This window comes from Xyrauchen texanus, chromosome 15, assembly GCF_025860055.1.
Source record: "Xyrauchen texanus isolate HMW12.3.18 chromosome 15, RBS_HiC_50CHRs, whole genome shotgun sequence".
NCBI lineage: Eukaryota > Metazoa > Chordata > Actinopteri > Cypriniformes > Catostomidae > Xyrauchen > Xyrauchen texanus.
This window is the reverse complement of record NC_068290.1, coordinates 17,945,458-17,970,281: the sequence shown is the minus strand read 5'-3', so window position 1 is coordinate 17,970,281 and position 24,824 is coordinate 17,945,458. Positions and strand designations below refer to the sequence as shown.

The 24,824-nt window shown below is 40.8% G+C and overlaps 1 protein-coding gene across 6 annotated transcripts in view; it reads left to right on the top strand.

The window, feature by feature from the left end:
• The window catches only part of LOC127655705 (semaphorin-6D-like), a 204,289-nt gene that overhangs the window by 122,358 nt on the left and 57,107 nt on the right, over window positions 1-24,824 (top strand). For 5 of the 6 annotated variants that reach the window (XM_052143648.1, XM_052143647.1, XM_052143643.1 and 2 more), the window contains 3 exons: window positions 18,136-18,332; window positions 23,293-23,407; window positions 23,893-23,950. In XM_052143648.1, the coding sequence (XP_051999608.1) occupies window positions 18,194-18,332; window positions 23,293-23,407; window positions 23,893-23,950 (312 nt within the window). In that variant the 5' untranslated portion in view covers window positions 18,136-18,193. Of the gene's footprint in view, window positions 1-17,709; window positions 17,769-18,135; window positions 18,333-23,292; window positions 23,408-23,892; window positions 23,951-24,824 lie in introns of those variants that run through there. The other variant, XM_052143646.1, reaches the window with a different exon arrangement.

The following is a 24,824-nucleotide window of genomic DNA, read 5'->3' as shown; positions in this document are numbered from 1 at the left end:
CATAATGTGACTAAAAATGTCTAAGTTTAGCCACTGGTAGGTAAATGTTCAGATTTCACTCACTAGTGATTGAATAGTATAGTGGAGAAGTTATTAGCACTGAGGTCCTTTCACTGCGTGATTAGAGTAACATTTTTGTTAAATTTTTTCTCTCTTAATACCCTTTCTGTATTTTACAGTCAGTTGTTGATAAAAAAAGAAACATTTTATTAAAATCACACATGGATGTGCTAAAGAAATACAAATTTGTTGAAAAACTCATGAAAAAATATAATTTTTGAAATTAGTATTTCAAATTGTACATAGAAGTTTGCCTAGAATGTTCCTTTATAATTAAAATCATTTGCTGAGAGAGAATTTATTTTGTATGTAAGCAAAATGGACATTTTAACAGATTCAAATGTAACCATTTGAATTGATATCAAATCAAGTTCGGAATCTAATCGAGAGCTTGTGAATCTGAATCGAATTGGGAAATCTGTGTCAATACCCAGCCCTAGATTCTATAATAATTTTCAGTACAATGGCAGTGTATAGTGCCTCACTCTAAAGCATAAAAACGGACCCAAAAGTATCATAAAAGTTTTCCATGTGGCTAGTGCATCATATTCTAAGTACTAAGGCATACGGTAGGATAGAAATAATAAGAAATTCAAGAAAAAATATATTGTTAATTCAAGAACTTCTGTTGAACTGTTCCTTTAAGTAAGCCATGTGGCAAAACACCACTTTATATCCTGGCAGACTGATAAAAAATGTACTTCCTGACCCTGACTCTGGCACTGTGTTGAAGGCATCCCAACAGATATGAACTCAAGTTCATCCAGCTCTTGCCATTTTTGTGTGCAATATCAACATCAGAAACTATGTGGGTGGTCCATGGGTGTGCTGTCTGAGGACAAGGCAGGAAATGACATATCATGTGCCAAGTCTCATGCTAATCAAGACAGACATTGATGTTTCCTGACAGCTTGTCCTCTTGGAATTTCAGAGGGGAATGGGATGAGCAGGAATTGTCATTGGTGCACGAGATGAGGAATGTTTTTGCTCCTTTTACTCCATTCTCCTCGCAGCAGAAGCAGTGTTTCAGCCCGGCTCAGCCTGCCAGGGTGTTCCTCCCATGGACTGACCTTGTCAAGAAGGCAGAACCCTTGTGGCCATAGCAGATCCCTTTCTTCCCTCAGGGATTGGCTGACTGGCATTGATAGTGAGATGGTCATGACCTCTCACTGACAGATCAGACTCCAATGTGACACCAGATGCCTCTGGTTCCTTTAATCGAAGCACAGTTCTTCACATCACTATTCTAGTGGGATGCAACTCTGAACAAATTAAAAGAATATATTTGTTAATTTTTGGACAGACTTTACTTCCATCCTATTCATATATTATAAGTACAGTATTTGTACTTTTCTCAAAAAACATTTGAGATTCTGCATTATAAATTACATACAGTGATGAAAACTGATCTGTGGGTGTGTCTGAGGTTAGTGGGACCTTCTTAGTTTTAGCTCCAGTAATATGCAAAGATATTCTGCATATAAATGACACCTTGCAGATTACACAGTAACATTTGAACTTGTATTATCAAGTGTATTGCACTCTTACAATTCATGAAATTTTGGCCCTATACCTGTACACAGATATCAGAATTTCCACTGACCCTATAACTGTCCCTTGTTAAAGTTTTTTGTTGTCTATCTATCTGTCAGCTATTTTTTATTCAGTCTCTCTGACTCTCAGACTGGTACTGTTTACATTTTAATGTCTTTCTGGGTTACTACGGTTAACAAAGTTCCCGCTCTTATCCCATCGTACACTGATATTGTTTAGAGTAGATACTTACATATGTGTCTTGGGATGAGGGAGATTGTGTCTATTTTATGAGGCAAGATAATAGCCTCTTAACTTTGTGCTGTCAAATGTGCAGTAGCTTTCTCTGTCTTCTCTTTCTCTCCATGTGTTGTGCAGGGAAAGATCCTCAATAATTGCCTGACACTCCTTAAGTCCAATTCTAATTTAGCCCAGCAACAGAAAGGGTGGTCACTCACTGGAAATTTAATTAGTGGCTTGTGTGTGTGCGTGTGTGTCCACATGTGCGTGTGTCTCCTGTGAGATGGCGAATAAAATGACTGATGGCAGAGAGCAAGCCATTTGGATCCATGTTTAAAGCACAGACAGACACTGTGCCAGAAATATCTTGCTTTTTTAAGACTGCTAGAGCAATTCCTACCTGAATACTGACCTAATTGATATACTGTAGAATCAAAAACAAAACTGGGCTGAGGTTAGCACTGTTGTTAGCAGCTACTGTGTACGTGCATTTCCCCTTTTAGGTGACCCCTGGATCATGTGACGATATCATGGGGCAGTTCTGTAAAACTGATTAGTTGTTTTGCCGTAAACAACATATCATGGCTGCAGTCTGAAACCAACAATGTTGTCTTTGTGGTGGAAAGTCAATAGCAATGCTGGTCAACCATCATTGGCTTCCTGGTGATGCTAGTTGACCATAGAACTCTCTTTGTTAAGCTAGTTAAGAAGCCTGGGGACACAAACAAAAGCAGCATTCCATGATGTAGACCAGAATCCAAATCACAAAATGTTGGTGACAAACAATACTGATCTTTTCAGCAGGGTCATCATCACCTGATAGTCTGAAAGTGTAATGTCTTTTTTATTCCAGTGCATGTGAGAAGCATTCGGTTGGACATTCTGATTTAATTCAAATGTAAACATGTTCTCCTGCTAGGATGCCAAGGCGCTGCATTTGTGATTCAGCAGTAATTAGGCTCAATCTTTGTATGAAAAACACATAATTGAAAGGTTGAAGGGTATAATTAAAGTACGAAGTGTCAGAATATATACTAGACCCTTTCTGACCTACAGTCCTGGTACTTTTCCTTTAGTAACTTTCTAGATGAGAACTCTTACGAGGATTGGAACACACAAGGAGACTTTTACCCTTTTGCATTCGCATTGCCAAAAGTTACCACCTTAGTGACATAATCTAGTATTGACCATTTTTCTACTGACGTGGTTGGGATATGAAATTCAATAGCAACAATGAAATCAACAACACCGACGGAGGATGCCGGGATTGTATGTTACCCTTTTTTTGGGCTGAAGCTTTGGCTGCATCCGAAAACATAGGCAGCTGCTAATCAGTTAATCGTTTAAACAACAGCATTTTTGGATGAATGGAACACTAAAGGAAACTGCTCTCTGAACAATTTAAAAAGCACCTTATTTCATCCTACCTTAGCTCCCAAAGGCAGCATTTTCCCGTTTTCGGACGCAGTCTGTGTGTCTTCAGGTTACAGTTCAAACTGGGCGCGAGAGCTGTACGTGCTGCAGCCATAGTGAGAGATGAGACGAGCAGTTAGACTACCACACAGCACATGCTGAATTTAGTGGACCCCATATTTAAATCACTATAAACCAATTTATCAACACATTCCTATACAATAAAGGTGTGGCAGGGCGCAGGGTGCCGGGTGTGTGGAATCACGACGCGGCCCCTCCGAGATGGATAAAGGCTGACTGAACATGGCACCTACCCTGTGTTTTTAATTATTGTTGTTTCCCTCCCCTGTCCCCTCCCAGATTCAGGAAGGCGGGGATGACCTGCCGGCAGGGTGGGGGGTGTACGTTGTGCCGGGGGCTCCCCGTCCTGAGAGAATGTGGGAGGCCGGGTCGTGATTCTGCACACCCGGCCCCTAATCAAGCTAATTAGCCATCGAGAGGCCGACCGAAGACAGCAGTGCGACAGAGATAGAGATTTACGGACAGCTGTCCGACACCTGTGTGTGTGTGTATGTTTTTGTCTTTTTAGTTAAGTTTATAATTAAAATATTATTTATATTGTCATCCTCCTTGCCCATCAAAACCCCTTTACAAAAGGCTTTTGTGACTCAACATAAAATATTGTACTGAAATACTCACTCATTTACTTCAAAAATACATCTTGATGCAAGTTACCACACAGTAACAGGCAAACAATACTTCACTTATGTAAACTGGATTTTATGACACACACACATATCTGAAACGGGTGATCCTCTTCGTATAATTTCCTGGTTTTATGTTAGTTCAGTTAAGTCAATTGTACAAATAGCGCAATCCTCTGAGTGGCAGGTTAGCAGCTAGTTGTTTACAAATGGAAGCTGTGGACTCCTCTCCTTTCTCAATGCATTGTGCATCATAGGTTTTCAACTAATCACAAGCTGCAGCACTTCCCTCAGTCTCCCACAGCCCCTACACTCCACCAAAGTAACTAATCAAGAGTAGGAGCTAAAAATCCTCCTAAAATGGTTCCAAGGAACTATAGTTCCTTAGGTGCGAAAGTGACAAAAAGTATTTGTCCCAGGGAAAATTACTTAAAATGGTCTTTAGTACTGCCAGTGGGAAAGGGCCTACTGATAAATTATTTATCTGCTGACAGGGCCTTCAACCCGTGTGAATAGTCTATCTTAAGACCACCTAATAGTCCACTGGTAACTGTGTTTTGGTACAGGGTATCTGTACCTGGTCATTAGCTGGTCCAAGCTGGTCGCTTGCTGGTTTGTTGCTAATCCAAGATTGTATACTGGCCTGCATTTCAACTGACTTGAACAACAACGTAACAAACTATGTTATTATGTAGCCTGACCACAAACATGGCGCATAACAGTTTTTTTTATTTACAAGTATGGCTGCCAGATCCAGCTCCGGGCTTTGTGTCGATGAATGATGACTACTGACTGCAGTCTGTGCCAGCCAGACATCACGTCAGTCTACTACGATGGACTTTACAGTGGATGAACTGCTGCCAACTCCAACTGTAAAACATGGGATACTTCACTGGCCACTGCCTGAACCTTGGACATACGATGGAAATGAATTGCCAGAAGCTTCTAGCTGGACTGCTAAGCCTCTCACAGACCTCTGCCTGCATCATCTTGATCATAGAATGGACTATACTCGCTTAAAATGGAATACATAGACAGTAAATTAATTGTCAACTAAAGCCTTCATTAACAAAATAACAAGGGAAACTGCATCTGTGTGCACTTGCAGAGTTAATTCAGGACTACAAAGACTTTTAGTTATTAATCTTACAGTTCTTTCAAAATCCTTTGGTTTAAACATTGGTCACCATCTCAGTTTACTAATTAAACCCATATGTATCATACACATATGGCACTTTTCCACTGCATGTTACGGTGGATGTTTAGTTTAGTGCAGCCTCAACGTGGGCGGGATTATAAGATGATCGTCATTGCTGCGCCACCTCTACTTCTTAGGCATCATCTTAATCGTGACACAAACACACAACAAAGGAGCAATGGAGGATATCGAAGGAATGGTGTTCTTGATTCTCTGCATGTGGCTGTTTTCACAGCAAGATGACAAACTTTGTTTCAAAAGAGGCTGACGTCAGCAAGACAAAATACAGGGAAATCATATACCAAAGCACAGACGAGGACATCACCGTGTTAGCTCGACAACGCACAAGGGTATGCTAACCTGCCATCTAGCTTATAAATTATTTCTGACCAGTCAGTGATCTGCAGGATTTTGACGTCACATTTAGTATCAGCTCGGCACAGTTGGAACCTTGACCGAGGTGGTACTTAAGAAAGTAGCAGGTACTATACACAGTGGGGAAAACACCCAAAAAGCGAGTCTAGTTGAGCCGTACCGTGCAGTGGAAAAGCCCCAATAGATAACTAATATTGGCATTATATTCATGCTGATAAGCCGGAGGGGAAGCCTGGTTTCTCCCTAATAACATCCTATGGAGTTTTGTGTTCCTTGACACAGTCGCCTTCAATGTCTGTATGATATCGCAAGCTGGCTTTGATGTAAATGTCCGAGGATAAGAAGAACTTATTTGTCAATTCACATATATGGTATTTGTAAATAAAATAACAGGGTGTCCATCTACAGAATGCGCGTCAGATCTGTGTGTGTTGCATTGGACGCTTTCAGTTAAGACAACTTCGTATAAGAGGAGCGATCTAGTTTTTTAACAGTCTATCCAGACTGAGTTGTTGTTGCTTTGAAAACTTAACATGGTGAGGATATTATCTCATCCCCTGGCCACTGTCATTAGTGGTTCCTAGTTCAAGATCAGCATGTGTAACGGGACAGTCTAGAGCCATTCTTACATCCTAAAAACACCCTTTCTTCTATAGAAACATGAAAATGGGCAAGACAAGGGATGTCTGTGGACAAGGGGGAACCAGAGGAAATTTATGGGAAGTTCTTGAACTCTGAATATTCTAGAATCTATATTCAATATATATTGTATTGTGAGAGAGAGAGTCTGGACTCTGCCCTAGCTACTTGTGGGTCCCTGACAGCAGGGTTGCTGGGTAATGGGCCGTGGAGAGCCACAGCACTAATGTGCTTAATCGTGTTTGAAATGACAGAGGAGCCCAGGGACACCAGACTTTATTATGTTGGGCCATGTATACAGAGGGGAGGCTCATTCAATTTCTGCTTCTCAGGGTGTGAAAGTGTCCCAGAGTGGAAGAGAATGGAGGAGGAAGGAGAGAGAGGAAGTGAAGTGTGTCTTTTTTTACCATGTCACAAGGGACAAAGAGAATCACATTATGGACAGCCTAACTCATTTTTGAATATAGAAATTGTTTCTCTCTTTTTCTGTCACTGAAACATTCTCTCCCTCTCTCTCTCTCTCTCTCTCTCCTTTCTTTACTGACATGATGTGTCTAAGCAGGCATATAAAACCACTGATGGAATTTTAATTTGTCGGTGTAAAATTTTAATTGTTTTATTTTTATCACAAGTGTGTCTTTGGCCATCAACGATAAAAGCCAGACTTGTTAAACAGAGTCAGCCTATAAATGAATATAGATCTTTTAAAATTGATACGACCGCATTGGTCGTGTGCCATAAAAAGCAGCCATTCTCTTCCCCTTAGTGTTGTCTGATCTGGCCTCTGCAAGCATTTTATAAGTGCTGGAAAAGGGAGGGAACTGCAGAGCCCACAGTGAGCCAAGGAGCTGTTGGTAAATTCAAATGAATGTCGGATAATCAATCCTGGGCTCAAGATTTCTCATCCTCAAACTTAATAGCAACCTCTTCCCTCCCTGCTGCTTCAACAACACTGCCTCATTAACAGAGGACCCACACGGGACCCAATGCCCAGCCCTCATTGAGCCAACAGAGAGCTGGTGCTGACACCATGGAGGAAGAAGAGGATAAGCCAGGGTTTAGTCTCATATCGACAGCTGTCTGCTCATCAGTGCCCCACATTACTTCAAACTCCACATGAATGCACACTGATGAGAGGAGAGAGACTCAAACAGTTGGCGTACATGCATACACATTTATACATGCCGCCTTCCTGGAAAAAAGTGATATAAGCTCTTTAGTGGTCCCATGTATTTGTTTTTTCAAAAAGGGGAAAGAGGATTTCATAAATTATAACAGACTTTTGATGGGTAGTTTTTATGTGGATTTTAGGTTTCTAAATTTGACTCATTCAATTCTTTGTCAGCTACCAGTCCTTGGAAAGTGTCCTGAGATATAAGTCAAGTGAAGTCAAGTCAAGTCAAGTCAAGTGGTTTTTATTGTCGTTTCAACCATATACAGTTAGTTCAGTACACTGCGAACCGAGACAACGTTCCTCCAGGACCATGGTGCTACATAAAAACAACATAGGACAAACACAGGACCACATGAGACTACACAACTAAATAAAATACCTATATATATATATATATATATATATATATATATATATATATATATATATATATATATATATATATATATATATATATATATATATATATATATATATATATAAAGTGCACGTGCAAACATGTGCAAAAAGTATGGGACAATACAAGAAATTTCTGACAATGAACAGGACAATAGGCTCAGTGAGAGACACAGTAGTGTAAAAAGATGACAGTTTCTAAAAACATAACATACTATGAGATAGTGTTCTATGCACATAGCAGTTATTGAGGTAGCAGACAGTTATAAAGTGACAGTAATTAAAGTGCAACTCAGGACACGTGTGTGTGTGTTAAACCAGTCTCTGAGTATTGAGGACTTGGGGGAAGAAGCTGTTACACAGTCTGGCCATGAGGACCGAATGCTTCGGTACCTCTTGCCAGATGGCAGGAGGGTAAAGAGTTTGTGTGAGGGGTGTGTGGGGTCGTCCACAATGCTGGTTGCTTTGCGGATACAGTGTTTTTTGTAAATGTCTTTGATGGAGGGAATAGAGACCCTGATGATCTCTCAGCTGTCCTCACTATCCTCTGCAGGGCTTTGCAGTCCGAAACTGTGCAAGTCCCAAGCCAGGCAGTGATGCAGCTGCTCAGGATGCTCTCAATAGTCCCTCTATAGAATGTAGTGAGTATGGGGGGTGGGAGATGTGCTTTCCTCAGCCTTCGAAGAAAGTAGAGACGCTGCTGGGCCTTAATGTGCCTCATGACGAGTCTCTCGAAGCACTTCATGATGATTGGTGTGAGTGCGACAGGACGGTAGTCGTTGAGGCAGGACACTGAAGACTTCTTTGGCATGGGGATGATGGTGGTGGCCTTGAAGCACGTTGGAACGACGGCGCTGCTCAGAGAGATTTTGAAGATGTCGGTAAGAACATCTGCTAGCTGGTCTGCACATCCTCTGAGCACTCTGCCAGGAATGTTGTCTGGTCCAGCAGCCTTCCGTGGGTTGACTCTACGTAGGGTTTTCCTCACTTCCGCCGTGGTAAGACAGAGCACCTGGTCGTTGGGAGGAGGGGTGGTCTTCCTCGCCACCACGTCATTCTGCACTTCAAACCGAGCGTAGAAGTCGTTCAGCGCATCTGGAAGGGAGGCATCATTGTCACAGGCAACTGATGTTGTCCTGTAGTTGGTGATGGCCTGGATGCCCTGCCACATGCGCCGCGTGTCACCGCTGTACTGGAAGTGACTGTGGATTCTCTGGGCATGTGCGCGCTTTGCCTCTCTGATGGCCCGGGACAGTTTGGCCCTAGCTGTTCTTAGGGCTGCCTTATCGCCTGCTCTGAAGGCGGAGTCTCGGGTCCTCAGCAGCGTGCGCACCTCCGCAGTCATCCACGGCTTCTGGTTGGAGCGTGTGGTGATGGTCTTGGAGAAAGTGACATCATCAATGCACTTGCTGATGTAGCTGGTCACTGATGCTGTGTATTCCTCCAAGTTTGTAGAATCGCCATATGTTGCAGCCTCCCTGAACATGTGCCAGTCAGTACACTCAAAACAGTCCTGAATGTAGCTCAGCGAGTACTTCAGCTTTGAGTCGTCAAGCATCTCTTTGAGGAAGACCACTTTGTGTCTGTCTCATAAGTAAAAGTTATTAGCTAGTAAACTTTTTGCCCAATGGGTAACTACTATTACTTTCTGCATCTCTCTTTTAGTTTAAACCATGGAATTTAAACTGAAAGTAAGTGTGCATTAGAGTTCTGGTTGGTATTGAACTAGAACCTATAGAGAAAAGTGTAATTTTCTGGAGAGACCATTATTTTGTTTTTGTCTCTAATGGGGATTTATATTCATTCGCCATTAGATAAAAATATACAGTATGGCTTTAAAAGATTATCTGCCTAGTTCTGTGTTTGAGGAAAATTCTTTATTTAATGTCAGATTGGCATACTACAGTTTAATGTGTATTCAGCCAAATGTCACAACTTTTACATATGGGGTGAAGCCAGGATAGATCATGTATCAAACGCATCACATGACGATAATTCTGGTGCAACCTCAGTGATACATCTGAAATGGATGTTAATTAGTCCCTCCTGTTCATGCTGATGTAAAAGTCACGTCCATGCACTCATATGATTATGATGACGTGCATCTCAGCTGGCTTTCACTTTGAATCACTGTGCCAAGAATTGTAAACCATTATTGGAAGCTGAATTTGTGTAGCCTGACTGTGATGTGTAGAGCTTTACAGAGTGAGTTGAGGGGAAGTAATTAAGTCCAAATCCATTTAGGTCATTTAATTAATAGAGGGACACATTCACTGGCTTCCCAGCCCTATCTGTGTTCGCATCAGACTTGAGTGCTTATTGAGCATGTATTAATGACAGCAGTGAGAGCAGCTCAGAGAAATGGGCTGTCTGCTCTTATCTGCGCTGACCTGCAGAGGTCTCAAAATTTTGGGTCTCTAAAGAGTGCTTCACCTTGAATAAAAGGGACATATTTAAACATCATTAAAAGAAGTTGTTAAGGATTCATTTGACCCATTGTCTATGAATACCTTTTTCAAATGCAAAAATGTATAATGATGAAAATATTATTAGAGGTACTTGCTAAGGCAAGCAACATTTGAGTTGATACCTCAGATCGTTTGCCTTTTTTGAAGTGGTGCACTATTAATTTTCAAAGTGATCAGGCTTTTTTTTGCCTGCCAGACAAAATAACAGGTGAAAATATCTCATAGATTTACATTGAAGTAGAGACCTGATCCACATCAGAGACTAATTAGCAGAAATGTGCCACTTCTATTAAAATGAATGGGAGAAATTGGAATGTTGAACTGTCAACAGATGTAGAAAGGAAGTCCCGCCTTACAAGTAAAAGAGCCAATTACCTTTTAAATACAGACATCACCTGTCAATCAACTCGAGAACGCACATACACATTAGCTATACAAGCTGGGAGAATTTAGGTTTTTAGCATAATCGGAGGTGAAGAAGCACAATTTATGATACCAGTGTTGTAAGATTTTACTGCTGATTTGAAGTATGTTCTTTGATCCTAATCTTGACCATCCATTTTGAAGATTTCAGTCTTTCCCCATTCAAGGAGATAGGAGCTGACTTTCATTACTGGAAATAGTTTCCTGGGAGTGTTCCAAAGATGGCCAGCAGTGGACTGACTTTAGCCATATCTAGGGACCAGAAAATCATAGAGATTTGGTGGTGTGCTATTTTGACTTGAGCCAGTAAGCAGCCATCCAGAACACCTTAGCAACCACCTAGTAACAGCCTAACAACCAGATAGAAAACCTTTATAAGGCACTAAGAACACCATAGCAACTACATAGAAACACTCTGACAACAACCTACAACACTCTAGAATCGAGGCACCACTCATTTTACTCAGAAAATGTACAAATCTAGATAAATGTAAAACAGATCTTGATTCACCTGGTTTAAATATAGTTGGATATTTTAAGACATAATACACTAATTGTTTTATTAGAAATGTTCTCTTTGCTTGTCTTTCTTCCTCTCTTCTCTCTGCTCTGTATTTATCCTTAAGTTCATAAGATCTCTTCCCTTTCATAATTGCCTTGAAAAGCCACACTGCTCCTTAACTCTGCTCCTTTGGTCATAAGACATCAGCCTGATGTACAGTAGATTGTGCTTAGTCCCGTTTTATTGTGTCCATATGAAAAAGGCCCCATGATAATTTATGCTGTGGTCTTGGGATGATGATGTCAACATGCTGTATTAGATGCTTGTCGCTCTGTCCCTGTACCCTGTATATTGTGAATGTTAAGCACTTTGTGACATCTGTTCTAGAAAGGTGCTATAGAAATAAAAATTACTTACTTAACCAAAGTACATAACTAATCCATCAGAAATAATGTTCCATTATATAGCCCTGACAGGGTGTACATTCACAGATTTTTTTAATGATGATGAGACTTGGTATTCATGTTGAATCTGTTAAAGCATCAATTTTGATGATTACATTTTAAAGGCCCTCTCTAAGACATACTCACGGACACCTATAAGTCGGTTTTCTGTACTAAAGGGCGGTCTTTAGGCCATTGTAGCATGTCAAATTAAGTGATGCTGAACTCATTAACGATAGTATCCCGGTCCATCATGAATCTAATATAAACACTCAAGCAGTTATTAATAATTCAGCCTGAGACATTTTCAATAGGACTCTGAGGTAGGATATTTTCATTTTTGCACTGCCCTGAAAATGTGTTTTTGATCCATCCCTGTTGGCCTCATGTAAAAGCTGACAGACTGAGACCGTATCCCGGCAGCCTTTGCGGTTAATTGAGTTAAGTCACCTGTGAAAGACTGTACAGTTTGAGTGAATGAGCCATGTGTCCCCCAGGCTAGGGCCCTTATAAGATAACCTATTGTGCTCTTTCGCTCAATCCTCCTCTCTCTCTCTTTCCCGACCTCTGTTTCTTCATTATTATGTTTTGTGCATTACTAAGAGATACACTGTCAGTCAAACTCAGATGTACTGTGTTGCTTGAATATTAAACTACATCAACAATGACAATTCACAATCATTCAATCACATACATTGGCCCCAAAATGTATCTGCACACTTAAAGCAACAGTTCACCCAAGTATGAAAATTCTCTCATAATTTACTCACCCTGATGTTGTTTCAAACCTGTATGACTTTTTCTGTGGAACACATATGGAGATGTTAGGCATAATTCACTTTCATTATATGCAAAAAAAGATGTGATGAAAGTGAATGGTGACTGAGGTGCATATTCTTTAATATCCACTCTGCACAGCTCACATACTATATTTTAGACCACTAAACTTTACTTTACTCAGACACACAAGTACTTGAAAAAGCTTAAAACAATGCGATTACAATAAGGCACTAACAACAGAAGTAAATGGGGCCAGTCCATAACTGTGAAAATACACACCGTTTCAAAAGCGTAGCCACAAGACATAAAACATTATACATGTTAATATGATTTTTCTTTAGTAAAATCACTTTTGTGGTAATCAATATTATGCCACAATTGCTATAAATTGAGCTTAACTTGTTTTGAACTGAAACATTCCTTTCAATGTCAAGCTTTGTTTGTAATGTGGTCCAAAGTACATGTCGACATTCAACACAGGGATTTCAGTGCAGCTTTTGACGCTATTCTCTGAAATCGTCGAGAGAATGTGGTAAGCATGTAGGGGCCAGTTTTAAAATGGTTTGTCTCCTATCTCAAAGATAGAAATTTGTCTGTCAGCATTGCCAGTTTCTCTTCATCTACAGCACCCATCACATGTGGCATTCCGCAGGGTTTCATCTTGGGTTCTCTACTATTTTCTCTGTATATGCTTCCTCTGGGCTGATAGTTAGGGTGGGGATGCCTCCGTCGATTCGCTTGGATTCTCTGAGAATGAATGGCACGTTGAAGCCTCACATGAGCGCTGTCCCACACCCGTTCACTCCTTCTGATCCAGTCATCCACCGCTGGTACTGTAGATGGTTCCCCAGACCAAGGGAACATGGGAGGTTGATAACCCAGTATGCATTGAAAGGGGTAAGTCCAGTAGATGAATGGGTTAGTGAATTTTGGGCATATTCAGCCCATGGAAGAAATTCACTCCATCTCTGTTGTTCTCGACTACAGTATGACCTAAGGTAACGTCCGATCTCCTGGTTCAATCTCTCCACTTGTTCATTCGCCTGTGGGTGGTAGCCGGAGGTTAAACTAACATTAATGTCCAACAGTTTACAAAATTCCTGCCATACCCTCGAAGTGAATTGAGGACCCCGGTCCGTGACAATGTCCTCTGGCAATCCATATATCCGGAACACATGATGGAACAAGGCAGTGGCTGTTTCCATGGCAGTGGGAAGACCCTTCAGTGGGACAAGACGACAAGCTTTAGAAAAGCGGTCAATGATTACCAGAATAGTGGTGAAATTGTTAGACTTGGGTAGATCTGTGACAAAGTCTACTGATAGATGGGACCAGGGCCTCTGAGGAATGGGTAGGGACTCCAGTAGTCCAGCAGGTAGTTCCTTGGGGGTCTTAGACTGAGCACATACAGGACATGACTTGACATATGAAGTAACATCTTTAATTAAGTCTGACCACCAGAATGAGTTGCGCATTAAGGCTACAGTTCGTTGAATACCTGGATGTCCAGCGCTGAGGGAAGAATGCACCCATTGGATCACACGTTGTCGAAGGATGCGTGGGACGTACTGCTTGCTTGGTGGGCAAGAAGGTGGGGAAGGATCTGTTTGCTGTGCTCGTTGGATCTCATCCATGATGTCCCAGCGAATGGGGGCTACAACCAATGATGAAGGGAGAATGGGATCTTGGTTATTTTGAAAAGACATAGGTTCATACCGTCTAGACAGAGCATCTGCTTTACTGTTCTTGCTTCCAGGGCAGTAGGTAACTGTGAATCGGAATCTGGAAAAGAACAGAGACCAGCGGGCTTGTCGTGGATTGAGTCTCTTAGCACTCTTGATGTATTCCAAGTTCTTATGGTCTGTGATAACTTGAAATGGATGTTCTGCTCCCTCTAACCAATGTCTCCATTCCTCCATTGCAGCTTTCATAGAGAGTAGTTCCTTGTTACCTACATCATAATTTCTTTCAGCAGCAGTGAGTTTACGAGAATAGAAGGCACATGGGAACATCCGTCCTGGCATACCATGCCTTTGAGAGAGAACAGCCCCAATCCCATTATCGGAAGCATCTACTTCAATGATGAAGGGTAACTTTGGATCAGGATGCTTGAGGATGGGTGCAGTAGTGAAGGATGTCTTGAGGGTATTAAAAGCAGTGTTAGCAGATTAGTTCCATGGAAGTTTCTTGGGTTTGTCCTTGAGTAATGATGTTAGAGGTGCTGCGATGATGCTGTAATTCCTAATAAATCTTCTGTAGAAATTTGCAAAGCCAAGAAATCGCTGAAGTTCTTTGATAGTGGTAGGTTGTGGCCATTCAGTAACTGCTTTGATCTTGGATAGATCCATCTCCACACCGTGATGACTGATTATGTAACCTAAGTAACTAGTACTAGTGTTATGAAACTCACATTTTTCAGCTTTGATGTAGAGCTGGTTCTGTTGGAGCCGAGTTAGGACTGTCCTGACATGTTGAATATGCTCCTCCTTTGTTTGGGAATAGATTAGGATGTCGTCAATGTAAGCAATGACAAAGTGATTCAAAAGGTCTCTGAAGATTTCATTAATAAAGGACTGGAAGACAGAGGGTGCATTGACTAGACCAAATGGCATAACTTGATATTCATAGTGCCCCCTAGTGGTGATGAAGGCAGTCTTCCATTCATCACCTTCTCTGATTCGAATAAGGTTGTAGGCACTTCGAAGATCTAGTTTGGTGAAGAAACGTGCCTCTCGGAGTTGTTCCAGTGCTGAAGGAACAAGAGGAAGTGGATAGCTGTTCTTTACTGTGATTGCATTGAGACCTCGAAAATCTATACATGGTCTAAGTCTTTTTTCTCTACAAAGAAGAACCCTGCAGCTCCTGGAGAGGAAGAGGGACGTATAAAACCTGATGCCAAGGCTTCTTCAATGTAGTTTTCCATGGCCTGAGTTTCTGGAAGTGACAAAGGATAAACCTTACTTTTAGGAGGTGTAGTATTTGGGAGGAGCTCAATGGCACAATCCCATGGACGATGGGGAGGTAGTTGGGTTGCATTTGCCTTGTTGAAGACCTCTGAAAATTCTGAGTATTCAAATGGAATCACTGTCTCTGTGGAGGTATCTGGGCTTTCCACACTCGTGGTGAGACATGGGAAGGTTATCTTTGAGTTAAAACAATGCTCTTGACAATGGGGAGACCATTTGGTGATTTCACCTTGATTCCAGGAAATACTAGGATCATGGATAGCCAACCATGGATGACCGAGAATGATCTGGTTCTTGGGAGAAGAAATAACATAGAATGAGATCTTTTCAGTGTGAAACAGTCCAACTTTTAGAGTTATTGGGAAAGTCTGTTGTGAGATGCCCTGTCCTATGGGTTTGTTGTCAACTGCTGTAATATCAATTGAAGGGATGCATGGCAGAGTGGAGATTTTTAGTTCTTGGACAAGATCTTCATGGATTAAATTGACTGCGGCCCCAGAATCCACTAGTGCTGAAACATAGTGTTCTTTATTCGAAACCTCTTTGGATACAGATAGGGTGAAATTCTGACGATGAACAGTAAGGAAATTCTCAATGCTCACTGTTTTCCTTGAGGTGTTGTTGGCTCGATTGGGACAGGTTTTGCACTGATGATTTGGTTGGCCACAGTAGAAACATAGATGTTCCTGCAGACGGCGATGTCGTTCCTCTGGTGACACTCTAGTATAGCCAATTTGCATGGGTTCTGTGGATTGGGGCATGGAGAGAGTAACAGCTTCAACTGGAACAGGAGCCATTTTGACCTGTTTGGAGCGGGGTTTGTTACGAATGAGATTATCTAACTTAATAGCCATGGTGATATACGCAGATAAGTCTGTGGTTTCATCTCTGCATGACAATTCTGCTTGCAATTCATGGTTAAGTCCTTCTCGAAACACTGTTTTAAGTGCCACATCGTTCCATCCACTCTGGGCTGCGAGTGTTCTGAATTGGATAGCATAATCAGCGGCCGGTCGGTTACCTTGGCGTACATGCAACAACTGTACAGAGATATCCTATCCTCCTGCAGGATATTGAAATACATCTTGAAGTTGTTGTGCAAAATAGTCAAAAGACGTTCGTAACTGGTGAGTCATTGTCCCATACAGCTGAAGCCCAATCTAATGCCTTTCCAGTAAGCAAAGTCATCATAAAATAACATTTTGTAGTATCTAGACGAAATGCTTCAAGTTGATTGGAAAAGTAAATTCTACATTGACGTAAAAAGCCTCTGCAATTTTCAGCAGAACCATCAAATTTGTCTGGTAGTGAAAACCTTACCGGCTCAGCTCTAGTTGACGGAAGAGATTGAATGTAATGGGTTAAATGTTCGTTGACTGCTCGTAGGTTGGAAAGTTGGCCTTGAAAATCCTTTAGTATCTCACTCTGGTATGCATAGGCCATCTGGAGCTGTGATACCTCTGCTGGATTCATTTCAGGCGAAGTATTCTGTAATGAACTCAGACTGGGCGTTTGTTGAGAATCCATATGCAGAAGTTTTATTGAAGCAGAAAATCCAAAACGACAGGCAAAGCAATGGTCAAAGATGCAGGCTGGGTTCAGTGAACAAAAATAGGCAGTCCAAGTAAGCAACCAAGGCAAAAACAGTAATCCAAAAACGTGATATCCAAAAGGCAGGCAAAAGGTCATAACAAGAGACAAAAACAATAGCAATGGAGAGAACGCTCAGTAAGGCAGGAAAAACTGGCAATACTTCGCAAAGTGTTAGTGGAAAGCATGGCTCTTTATATATATCAAACAGGAAGTGACTGTAGAAGAAATTTTGTGATGTCAGTATTCAGGTGAGGGCTCCCTCTGTTGGTTGGAGGGAGCAGATGTTACACTTGGCAACCAGTTAGGACAGTTATCCTCTAACTTGGATAACAATTTTAAGAACCTGGGCATCATCTTTGACTCTGCAATGCTTTTTGATGAGCAGATTAGTTTTGTTTTGAGGGAAAGCTTTTTCCATCTCAGGTCTATTTTCAAATGATAACCCTTTCTTTCATGGAAACATTCATCCACTCATGACATCATGGCTGGATTATTGTAACTTGTATGTTAGCCTGCCTCAGTCCTCCCTTGCATGACTACAGATGGTTCGAAATGCTGCAGCAAGATTTATAATGGTACAAAGAAAAGAGACCACATTTCCCCTGTGCTGGCATCATTATACTGCTTACCAGTTAGTATTAGAGTTGATTTTAAGATTTAACTTTATGTTTTAAGGCCTTGCACAATCTCGCCTCACAATATATGTATGATCTCCTTCATTCTTACTCTGCCCCCAGGTCACTCGGGTCTTGCAATCAAATGGTCTCTCCATTTCTCTCATGCTTGCTTAAAGTCCAAGGGCGATCAGGCTTTTTCAGTAGCTGCCCCTAAGTTTTGGAACAGTCTTCCATTTCATGACAGGTCTTCACCTACCCTTGCCATTTTTAAATCCAATTTAAAGTCTCATATTTACTCCTTAGCTAGGTAAGGAGTAAATAGAGGTAGTTTGAGGTCTAAAGTGGTTTTATGTTTTAGCTGTGTTTCTTTGTTAGTTTGTGTCTTTTATTATTTATGTTAATTTCTGTAATTATTAATTATTTTTAGTAGTGTGATTTCCAGTTTCATTGCTGCTATTCCTATCCATGTTTTATTAAAATATTTTAATTTCTTACTATTGTACAGCACTTTGGCTCAACAGCTTAAATGTGTTTTAAAAATTAAACTTGACTTGACAATTTTTAAAGACTATCATAATCATCACTCCTCTTTCTCTCTGTGTCTCTTTCAGGTGGTGTTCAGTCCTCTCTGGGTCATGCTGTGTGGCTGAGTTCTATGCTCTAGCTGAAATGAGGTTGGTGATTTTGGGGTCACGGCCCCTCTTGGCCTTGACCCTCACACTCACCCTCAACTGCCTAACGCACCTATGCCACGGAGCCACACCCTTTCCTCAGGACCTAGAGCCAATCAGCATCGTCGGCAGTGAATGTGTGTATAAAAGTACAAAACACGTCTGTATGCACAGTAGTGTCTGCCCACTTTTTTTAGTATTTTTCCCAATACATTTTTTCATAAATTTCATAAAACTCATGATTTAATAAATCCTTCATAAGGATGAGGGGTTTTTTTCACCATTGCACGCAGGAATGGCAAATGTTTTAGATGCCTTGTCAAGTTAAAAAGTATTTCCACTTTTAAAAATATGTCTCAAGACACAGGCTTTCTGTTGTATTCGTTGCACTGCATCTAGCTGTTTTTAATGAAGAACAGTTTTGGTCTGAGTAGCCCCTTATGCGGTTCCTGTTATAAATAGGAAATTATTTATCGCAGTTTTGTTTTGGACCTCTAAAATTGTCCTTTTGTCAGATCTTTATAATTCAAAGTCAGTTTGATATATGAATTATGTATTTTGTACACTATATCTATATAGGCATTAAACTGTATCCTGAGTTTAAAAGTAAACTGCCAAATTTTTATATCAGCAGCTGCTGTTGCCAAGTCCATCCCTATTCCGCCTTATCTACCCCTCCTAGTTTACCACCCCACGCTACTCCCCAGCTTCCAGACCCACTGAATCTGAGAGAACAACTCCACTCAGAGCTGCTGAGAACTTGTTACAAATTTGCCAAATACAAACTCCTCAGTCTTGGCCATGTTGCTAACAGCAGGGTGTGAAGGAGCCTACTCAATTGGAATTAAAGTGTGATAGATGTGTTTAGTGCTTTATATTGATATTGAGATGTTGAGAGAGAACTCATTCATTATACTGACAGACAATCCAGCTATACAGTATATTGATCATAATTCTTTAGGAACCCAGAAATAATTCTGTTAAAATCGTCGTAGCTTAACAGTAGGCAAATTTGCTCCAACTCCAGTTATTTGAAATGGGCAATGTGTAAGTTCGAGTCCAGCTCACAACATTTCCTAACATAAAAAATATCCCATTAATAAAATAAAATGTTTTGGCTTTTACTCCATGCTTATTTTGTTTGAAGCCAACTATGTGCTATTGTACTCCTAAAAGTTTACACCGTTTACTTTTAGCAGGTATAACCTAGGGGTGGGTAAGAATATAGAGTTTGAACAATCTCTGTATCCATTCTTAAATCAAATTTTGTGCAGCCCTTTACAATGAGAGGAAATCACCCTGATTTGCAACCAAATTTCACACTATTTGACTAAAAATGCATTTATTTGGCTTCTGGCTGGTAAATGTTCTGATTTTACTCACCAGTGATTGTGTAGTATAGTTGTGAAATATTCAGCAGCGAGAATCCTATTTTACAGTCAGTTGTTGAAACAACAATAATAAACATTTAATTCTAATCACGCATAGCATGAATGAGATAAAGCCATTCTTATCATTAAGACACTCTTTACCAAAATGCCGGTTTTCTTAGAGAAATAGTGCCGAGGGGAGCCTGGTTAGCTCAGCAAGTAAAGATGCTGACAACCACCCCTGGAGTCCTGAGTTCGAATCCAGGGCTTGCTGAGTGACTACAGCCAGGCCTCCTAAGCAACCAAATTGGCCCAGTTGCTAGGGAGGGTAGAGTCACATGGGGTAACCTCCTCGTGGTCGCTATAATGTGGTTCTCGCTCTTGGTGGGGCATGTGGTAAGTTGTGCATGGATGCCGTGGAGAATAGCGTGAAGCCTCCACATCCACGCATGTCTCCGCTGTAACACGCTCAACAAGCCACGTGACAAGATGCACAGATTGACGGTCTCAGACGCAGAGGCAACTGAGATTCAAGCTCCACCACCCGGATTGAGGCGAGTCACTACGCATCACGAGGACTTGGAGCACATTGGAAATTGGGCATTCCATTTTGTGGAAAAAAGGGGATAAAATCACAAAAAAGAAAAAAAAAGAAAATGTTGTTTAACATGTTCAACAAATCAATGTAAATATTGTAAATAGTTCAAATTACGCAATTTAACAATAAACATTTAACAAAATATAATATATGAAATATAATATCATATTTATTGATTGAATACATGGATTTGTTGATTTTTAAGAAGCAGAAATGTGACCAAAAGGATGAAAAATGAATAAAATAGCATTAGTAAAATAAATATTTTCTAAATATACCTAGTTAGAAGGCCTCCTGTATAATTACCAGCATTAGCTCATCGATTCCGATCAAAATCTAATCAAGAGCTTGTTGATCGGAATCGAATCAGGAAATCTGTATCGATACCCAGCCCTAGTTTACACATTTAAAATGAACCTTCCTCCTTCGGAAAATGTCTTCCTCCTCTGGGAAAACGGGTAAAATATATTGATCACTCCTCTCATATTACACAGATTTTTGTCCAATTAAATGCTGTCTAGAATGAGAATGCCCCTCCTCCTAATTCCATCTGCAACCGACTAGTAAGTATTAAATCACGGTTCATGACTGGGATATAAACTAAAGGCTATTTGCTATTTGAAAAAAGAGACGAGATTGTCGACATGTCCTGCCAAAACTTCCCGTTTCAATAGGAAATGCACCAAATAGGGCCATACCACCAGGTGGATGCTGCAGACTACTAGTGAGGGTTGAGGAGATCCCTTCACTATTATGTAAAGTGCTTTAAGTGTCTAGAAAAGCAGTAAATATATGTAAAGAATTAATGAACAAAAATAATTAATTATAACACAGGAAAGAAAACTGTGCTCATCAAGCAATTTCAAAGGTCTTTAAAAGTTACAAGAATGCCACAAAGAAAAATAATTTTCAGAATTCAGCATGATGAATGTCACATGACACTCAGGGGTGGCTAACGAGGTCATGTTTGAGCAGGTACGAGACCTCTGCAGGCCCAGGGTTCTTTGTTCTGGTGAAATCACTGGTCCATGTTTGAGAGAGGAGGAAAAGAGGGAAGGAGTTTTCCTCCAGTGGATCAAATAGAGATACTAAGCCTCAGAGCCATTGGTACAGATAGCTGGGCTAATAGAGCTCTCCAACAGGAACATCAAACGAGTAATGAGGCCCATTTATCAACCATTTCCACCTGTGTGTGCATGCTTATATGTTTGTGAGTGTATGTGTGCTTCTACATTTTGAGGCATTGCTCTGTGCAGGAGCCTGTAAACACTGTTACCTTGTTAGCCCGTTAGAAGATGACTTTAGCCACGTACACACTGCAGCTAAATACAGTTGTCACTCCTCTTCTGAATGCTTAATCCTTAATTTTGTTAAATCCACGAAGGGCCTTTCCAATGCAAACTTGCAGTATATATTGTGATTCTGTTTCTCACTATGTTGCACCGGTGATTTAGATCCTTATTTATGTGTGCATTCGTAGAATTTCCTACAGGTTCATTTATGTAGAGGCAGGTTGTGATGTTTATCATGATGTGGCCCAAATGCTATAATAATAAGTAAATGTTTATATCAGTGGATTTCCTTTGAAATTAAATTATGATACAGGTTATTCACCCATTTAACATTTGCTGAAGTGTACTCGAGCTCACGGCTAGTTGGTCCATGCTATCTGAACATCATTTCGAATTTTCACTTCGACGGTTCCAGTGTAGACGGCTTCAAGTCGTCACATCAACAGACGCATCTGGAATAGGCAGGGTGTTATTGTGTCTGTGAGGGTCTGTGACGGCTTCACTAAAAATGTATTGTTCAGTTTTCCTGAAGATTCTGAGAATTCAAGAACATTTGTTATTTTTGTGTTCCTGCAGAGATGAGGGAATTGTGTGAATTGAACTCTCTCTCTCTCTCTCTCTCTCTCTCTCTCTCTCTCTCTCTCTCTCTCACACACTCACACACACACACACACAAACTTTTTAATATTCCTGGTTTATTGGCTTTATATTGAGATGCAGAATCTCTGGGTGATCTTTATTGAGTGATGGTCCTGCAGAGATCAGATGAGGCTGTTTAACCAGGCAGTGCCTTTGAGGAGTGAGTGAAGTTTCTGCTCCGGTTTAACCCTTATATTTTTGTTGACTGGTCCCTGAATATTTGAGCAAGCTTTTATCCCTGCTGTGCCCAACTGTGGCCTGCCAAGCTCTGGAGAATCTCTTAATGATATATATAGTTTCAAAATCATATAATGTCCATTTGCTATTACATACTGTAGGGTCTTAGCAATAAACTTCATAAAACAGAGCCACCCCAGGGTCACTCCATCACTCTGCTGCTTCTGTGTATTTGACAGTTTTGAAACAGAACTGCAAATTATAGGTCCCTAGGGTCATTGTAGACTGTGGTGCAGGTCAGAAAATGTTGTGTGACCCACTCAGCCACGTAAAGAAGAACACAGCAAAGTCACTCTTTGACATTTTGCTGGAAATTAATCTTTATAACTGTAAATAAGATTCATTTGGAAATCATGTTTGCCATGTCAATGCTCAGAATATAATGACACCATAATAAGGTCACCGTTTCTTTTGATAGAATATTTATAGATACACAATTGAAGCAGACAGGAAATGATTGGAAGGAAAGGGGGAATGGGATTGGTACACGATGCAGGCTGGATTCGAATCTCCTGCATGAGCACTACAGCCACGGTACTGATCCCACATAGTTTTATTATTAAAATGTTCAGATTGCGGTCATGTTGATGCTTTTAAATGCTGGATGAAGCCGAGCTCCATTTGCATTATTAGTCGTGTGTTAGTCGGTTTTGGACTTTACATGACATTTTAAATGTCTCTGTGTATGGCAGTCGGGCCACTCAAACCAAAAAAGCAATGTATTGATAGCGCCATGGACACACAGTGTTTAGAGTTTTCGAGGAAATACACCTACAAATGGCTTACTTATAGTTTTTTCTGCATAAGCTGCTATAGGAGAAAGAATTTTAACATCTAAAAAATGTCAAACTTCAGCTTTAATTAGAACGAGTTCACATGCATCATTGATACCATAAAGGTAAAGACAAAAAAAAGTCTTTAGTTGATTATAATCCAGACTTTTCTCGCCCCCGTCACACAGACACCTACCTGTACCCCAGTTTCCAGGGGAACATGTCAGATAACGACACTGCCAGACTGGGGCTGGATTTTCAAAGGATGCTGCGGATTAACCACATGCTCTATATTGCTGCCAGGTATCACAAACACATGCACACACTGCACCAAAGCACATAATGTAACAGCCACACAAGTTTTAAAAGATTTGAGATGAAACATTGGCTGGGAATTCCAAACCTCCCATTCCGTACACGCTAGGGTTGTTTCTCCAGACGAGTGCAGTGATAAGACCCACACACTAATGATATGGTTGGTATGATTGGCCCAATCAGTCTTATTCAGACCTGGATTGCTGTCTTGCTCACTCAGTCTTTGTCACCTTTCTCACCCCTACTATTGTCTCTTAGCACTCATGTACTCTCTCTCTCCTTTCTGATGTCCTCTGCCCCTTTCAATTCAACTCAAGTTGTTATTGGCACTGCATTGTTATTTATTGAAAGGAACTGCAAAAAAAGAAACTCAATTGTGCTCAAACAATTTTCAATTTAAATGAGACTAATGCCATACATCTCTCATGTCTCTCTTTTTCTCTCTCTCTTTCTCTCTCTCTCTCTCTCTGTAGAGATCACGTTTTTGCCATTAACCTCAGTGCTTCAATGGAGCGTATCTACCCCCAACAGGTAAGCTCACCTTTCTCTCAACTTCCTGTATCAGTTATATTTAGTGGTATTCTTTCTCACAGTGCTGAAGTGTACGATGTTGGAATATTTACTTTTATTTGCCTTTAGGGAAGAACCATTCAGAAATCAAATTTTTCAAATGAGCAATTCTCTTTATAGAGGCTTTAAAAAACCCATATTCTACACTTCTGTAGCATTTTATATTTTTCCCTGAGGTCCACTTATAATATTAGTCAAGGTCTTTTGCACCACAAAATATTTGTAATTTTGTTGTACCCAACCATTTTCCACCCTCTGTCTGACACTTATGGGGCTTTTGCACTGCAAGGTACAACTCAACTCAACTCTGCTGGCTATTTTGGGGTTTTCCGTTGTGGATAGTACCTGGTGCCTGATACTTTTTTTAGTACCACCTCGGTCAACGTTCCAAGCGAGCCGAGCTGATACTAAATGTGACGTCAAAATCCTGCAGATCACTAATTGGTCAGGGAGAATCGTCACTACCAGCGCCACTGGATTTCTGACACGTGTCATCAACCCACTAGTTTTAAAGTTAGCAACAGCGAGTGATAACAGTATAATTTGTTCACGTGACTTTCGAATTGTGCAAAACCACGCCGTGGTCAATAAACGAGGTGCAGACGGTCCACTCATTAGCCATGAGCGAAACTAAAAAGTCTCTCAGGAAGTGTATAAGCTGTTGGCCGCACACGGGTACCACCAGACCTACCAACAGTGTTGAGAAAAGTTAAAAAAAAAAAAACTTAAAAGTGACTACAGAACCATCAAGGAATAGTGGAAGTGGTTCTACCAAATGGAGGCTATCTAAACCGGCGAGCAATGGGAGGGAGAGTGCCCTGGACTTGTCTACAAT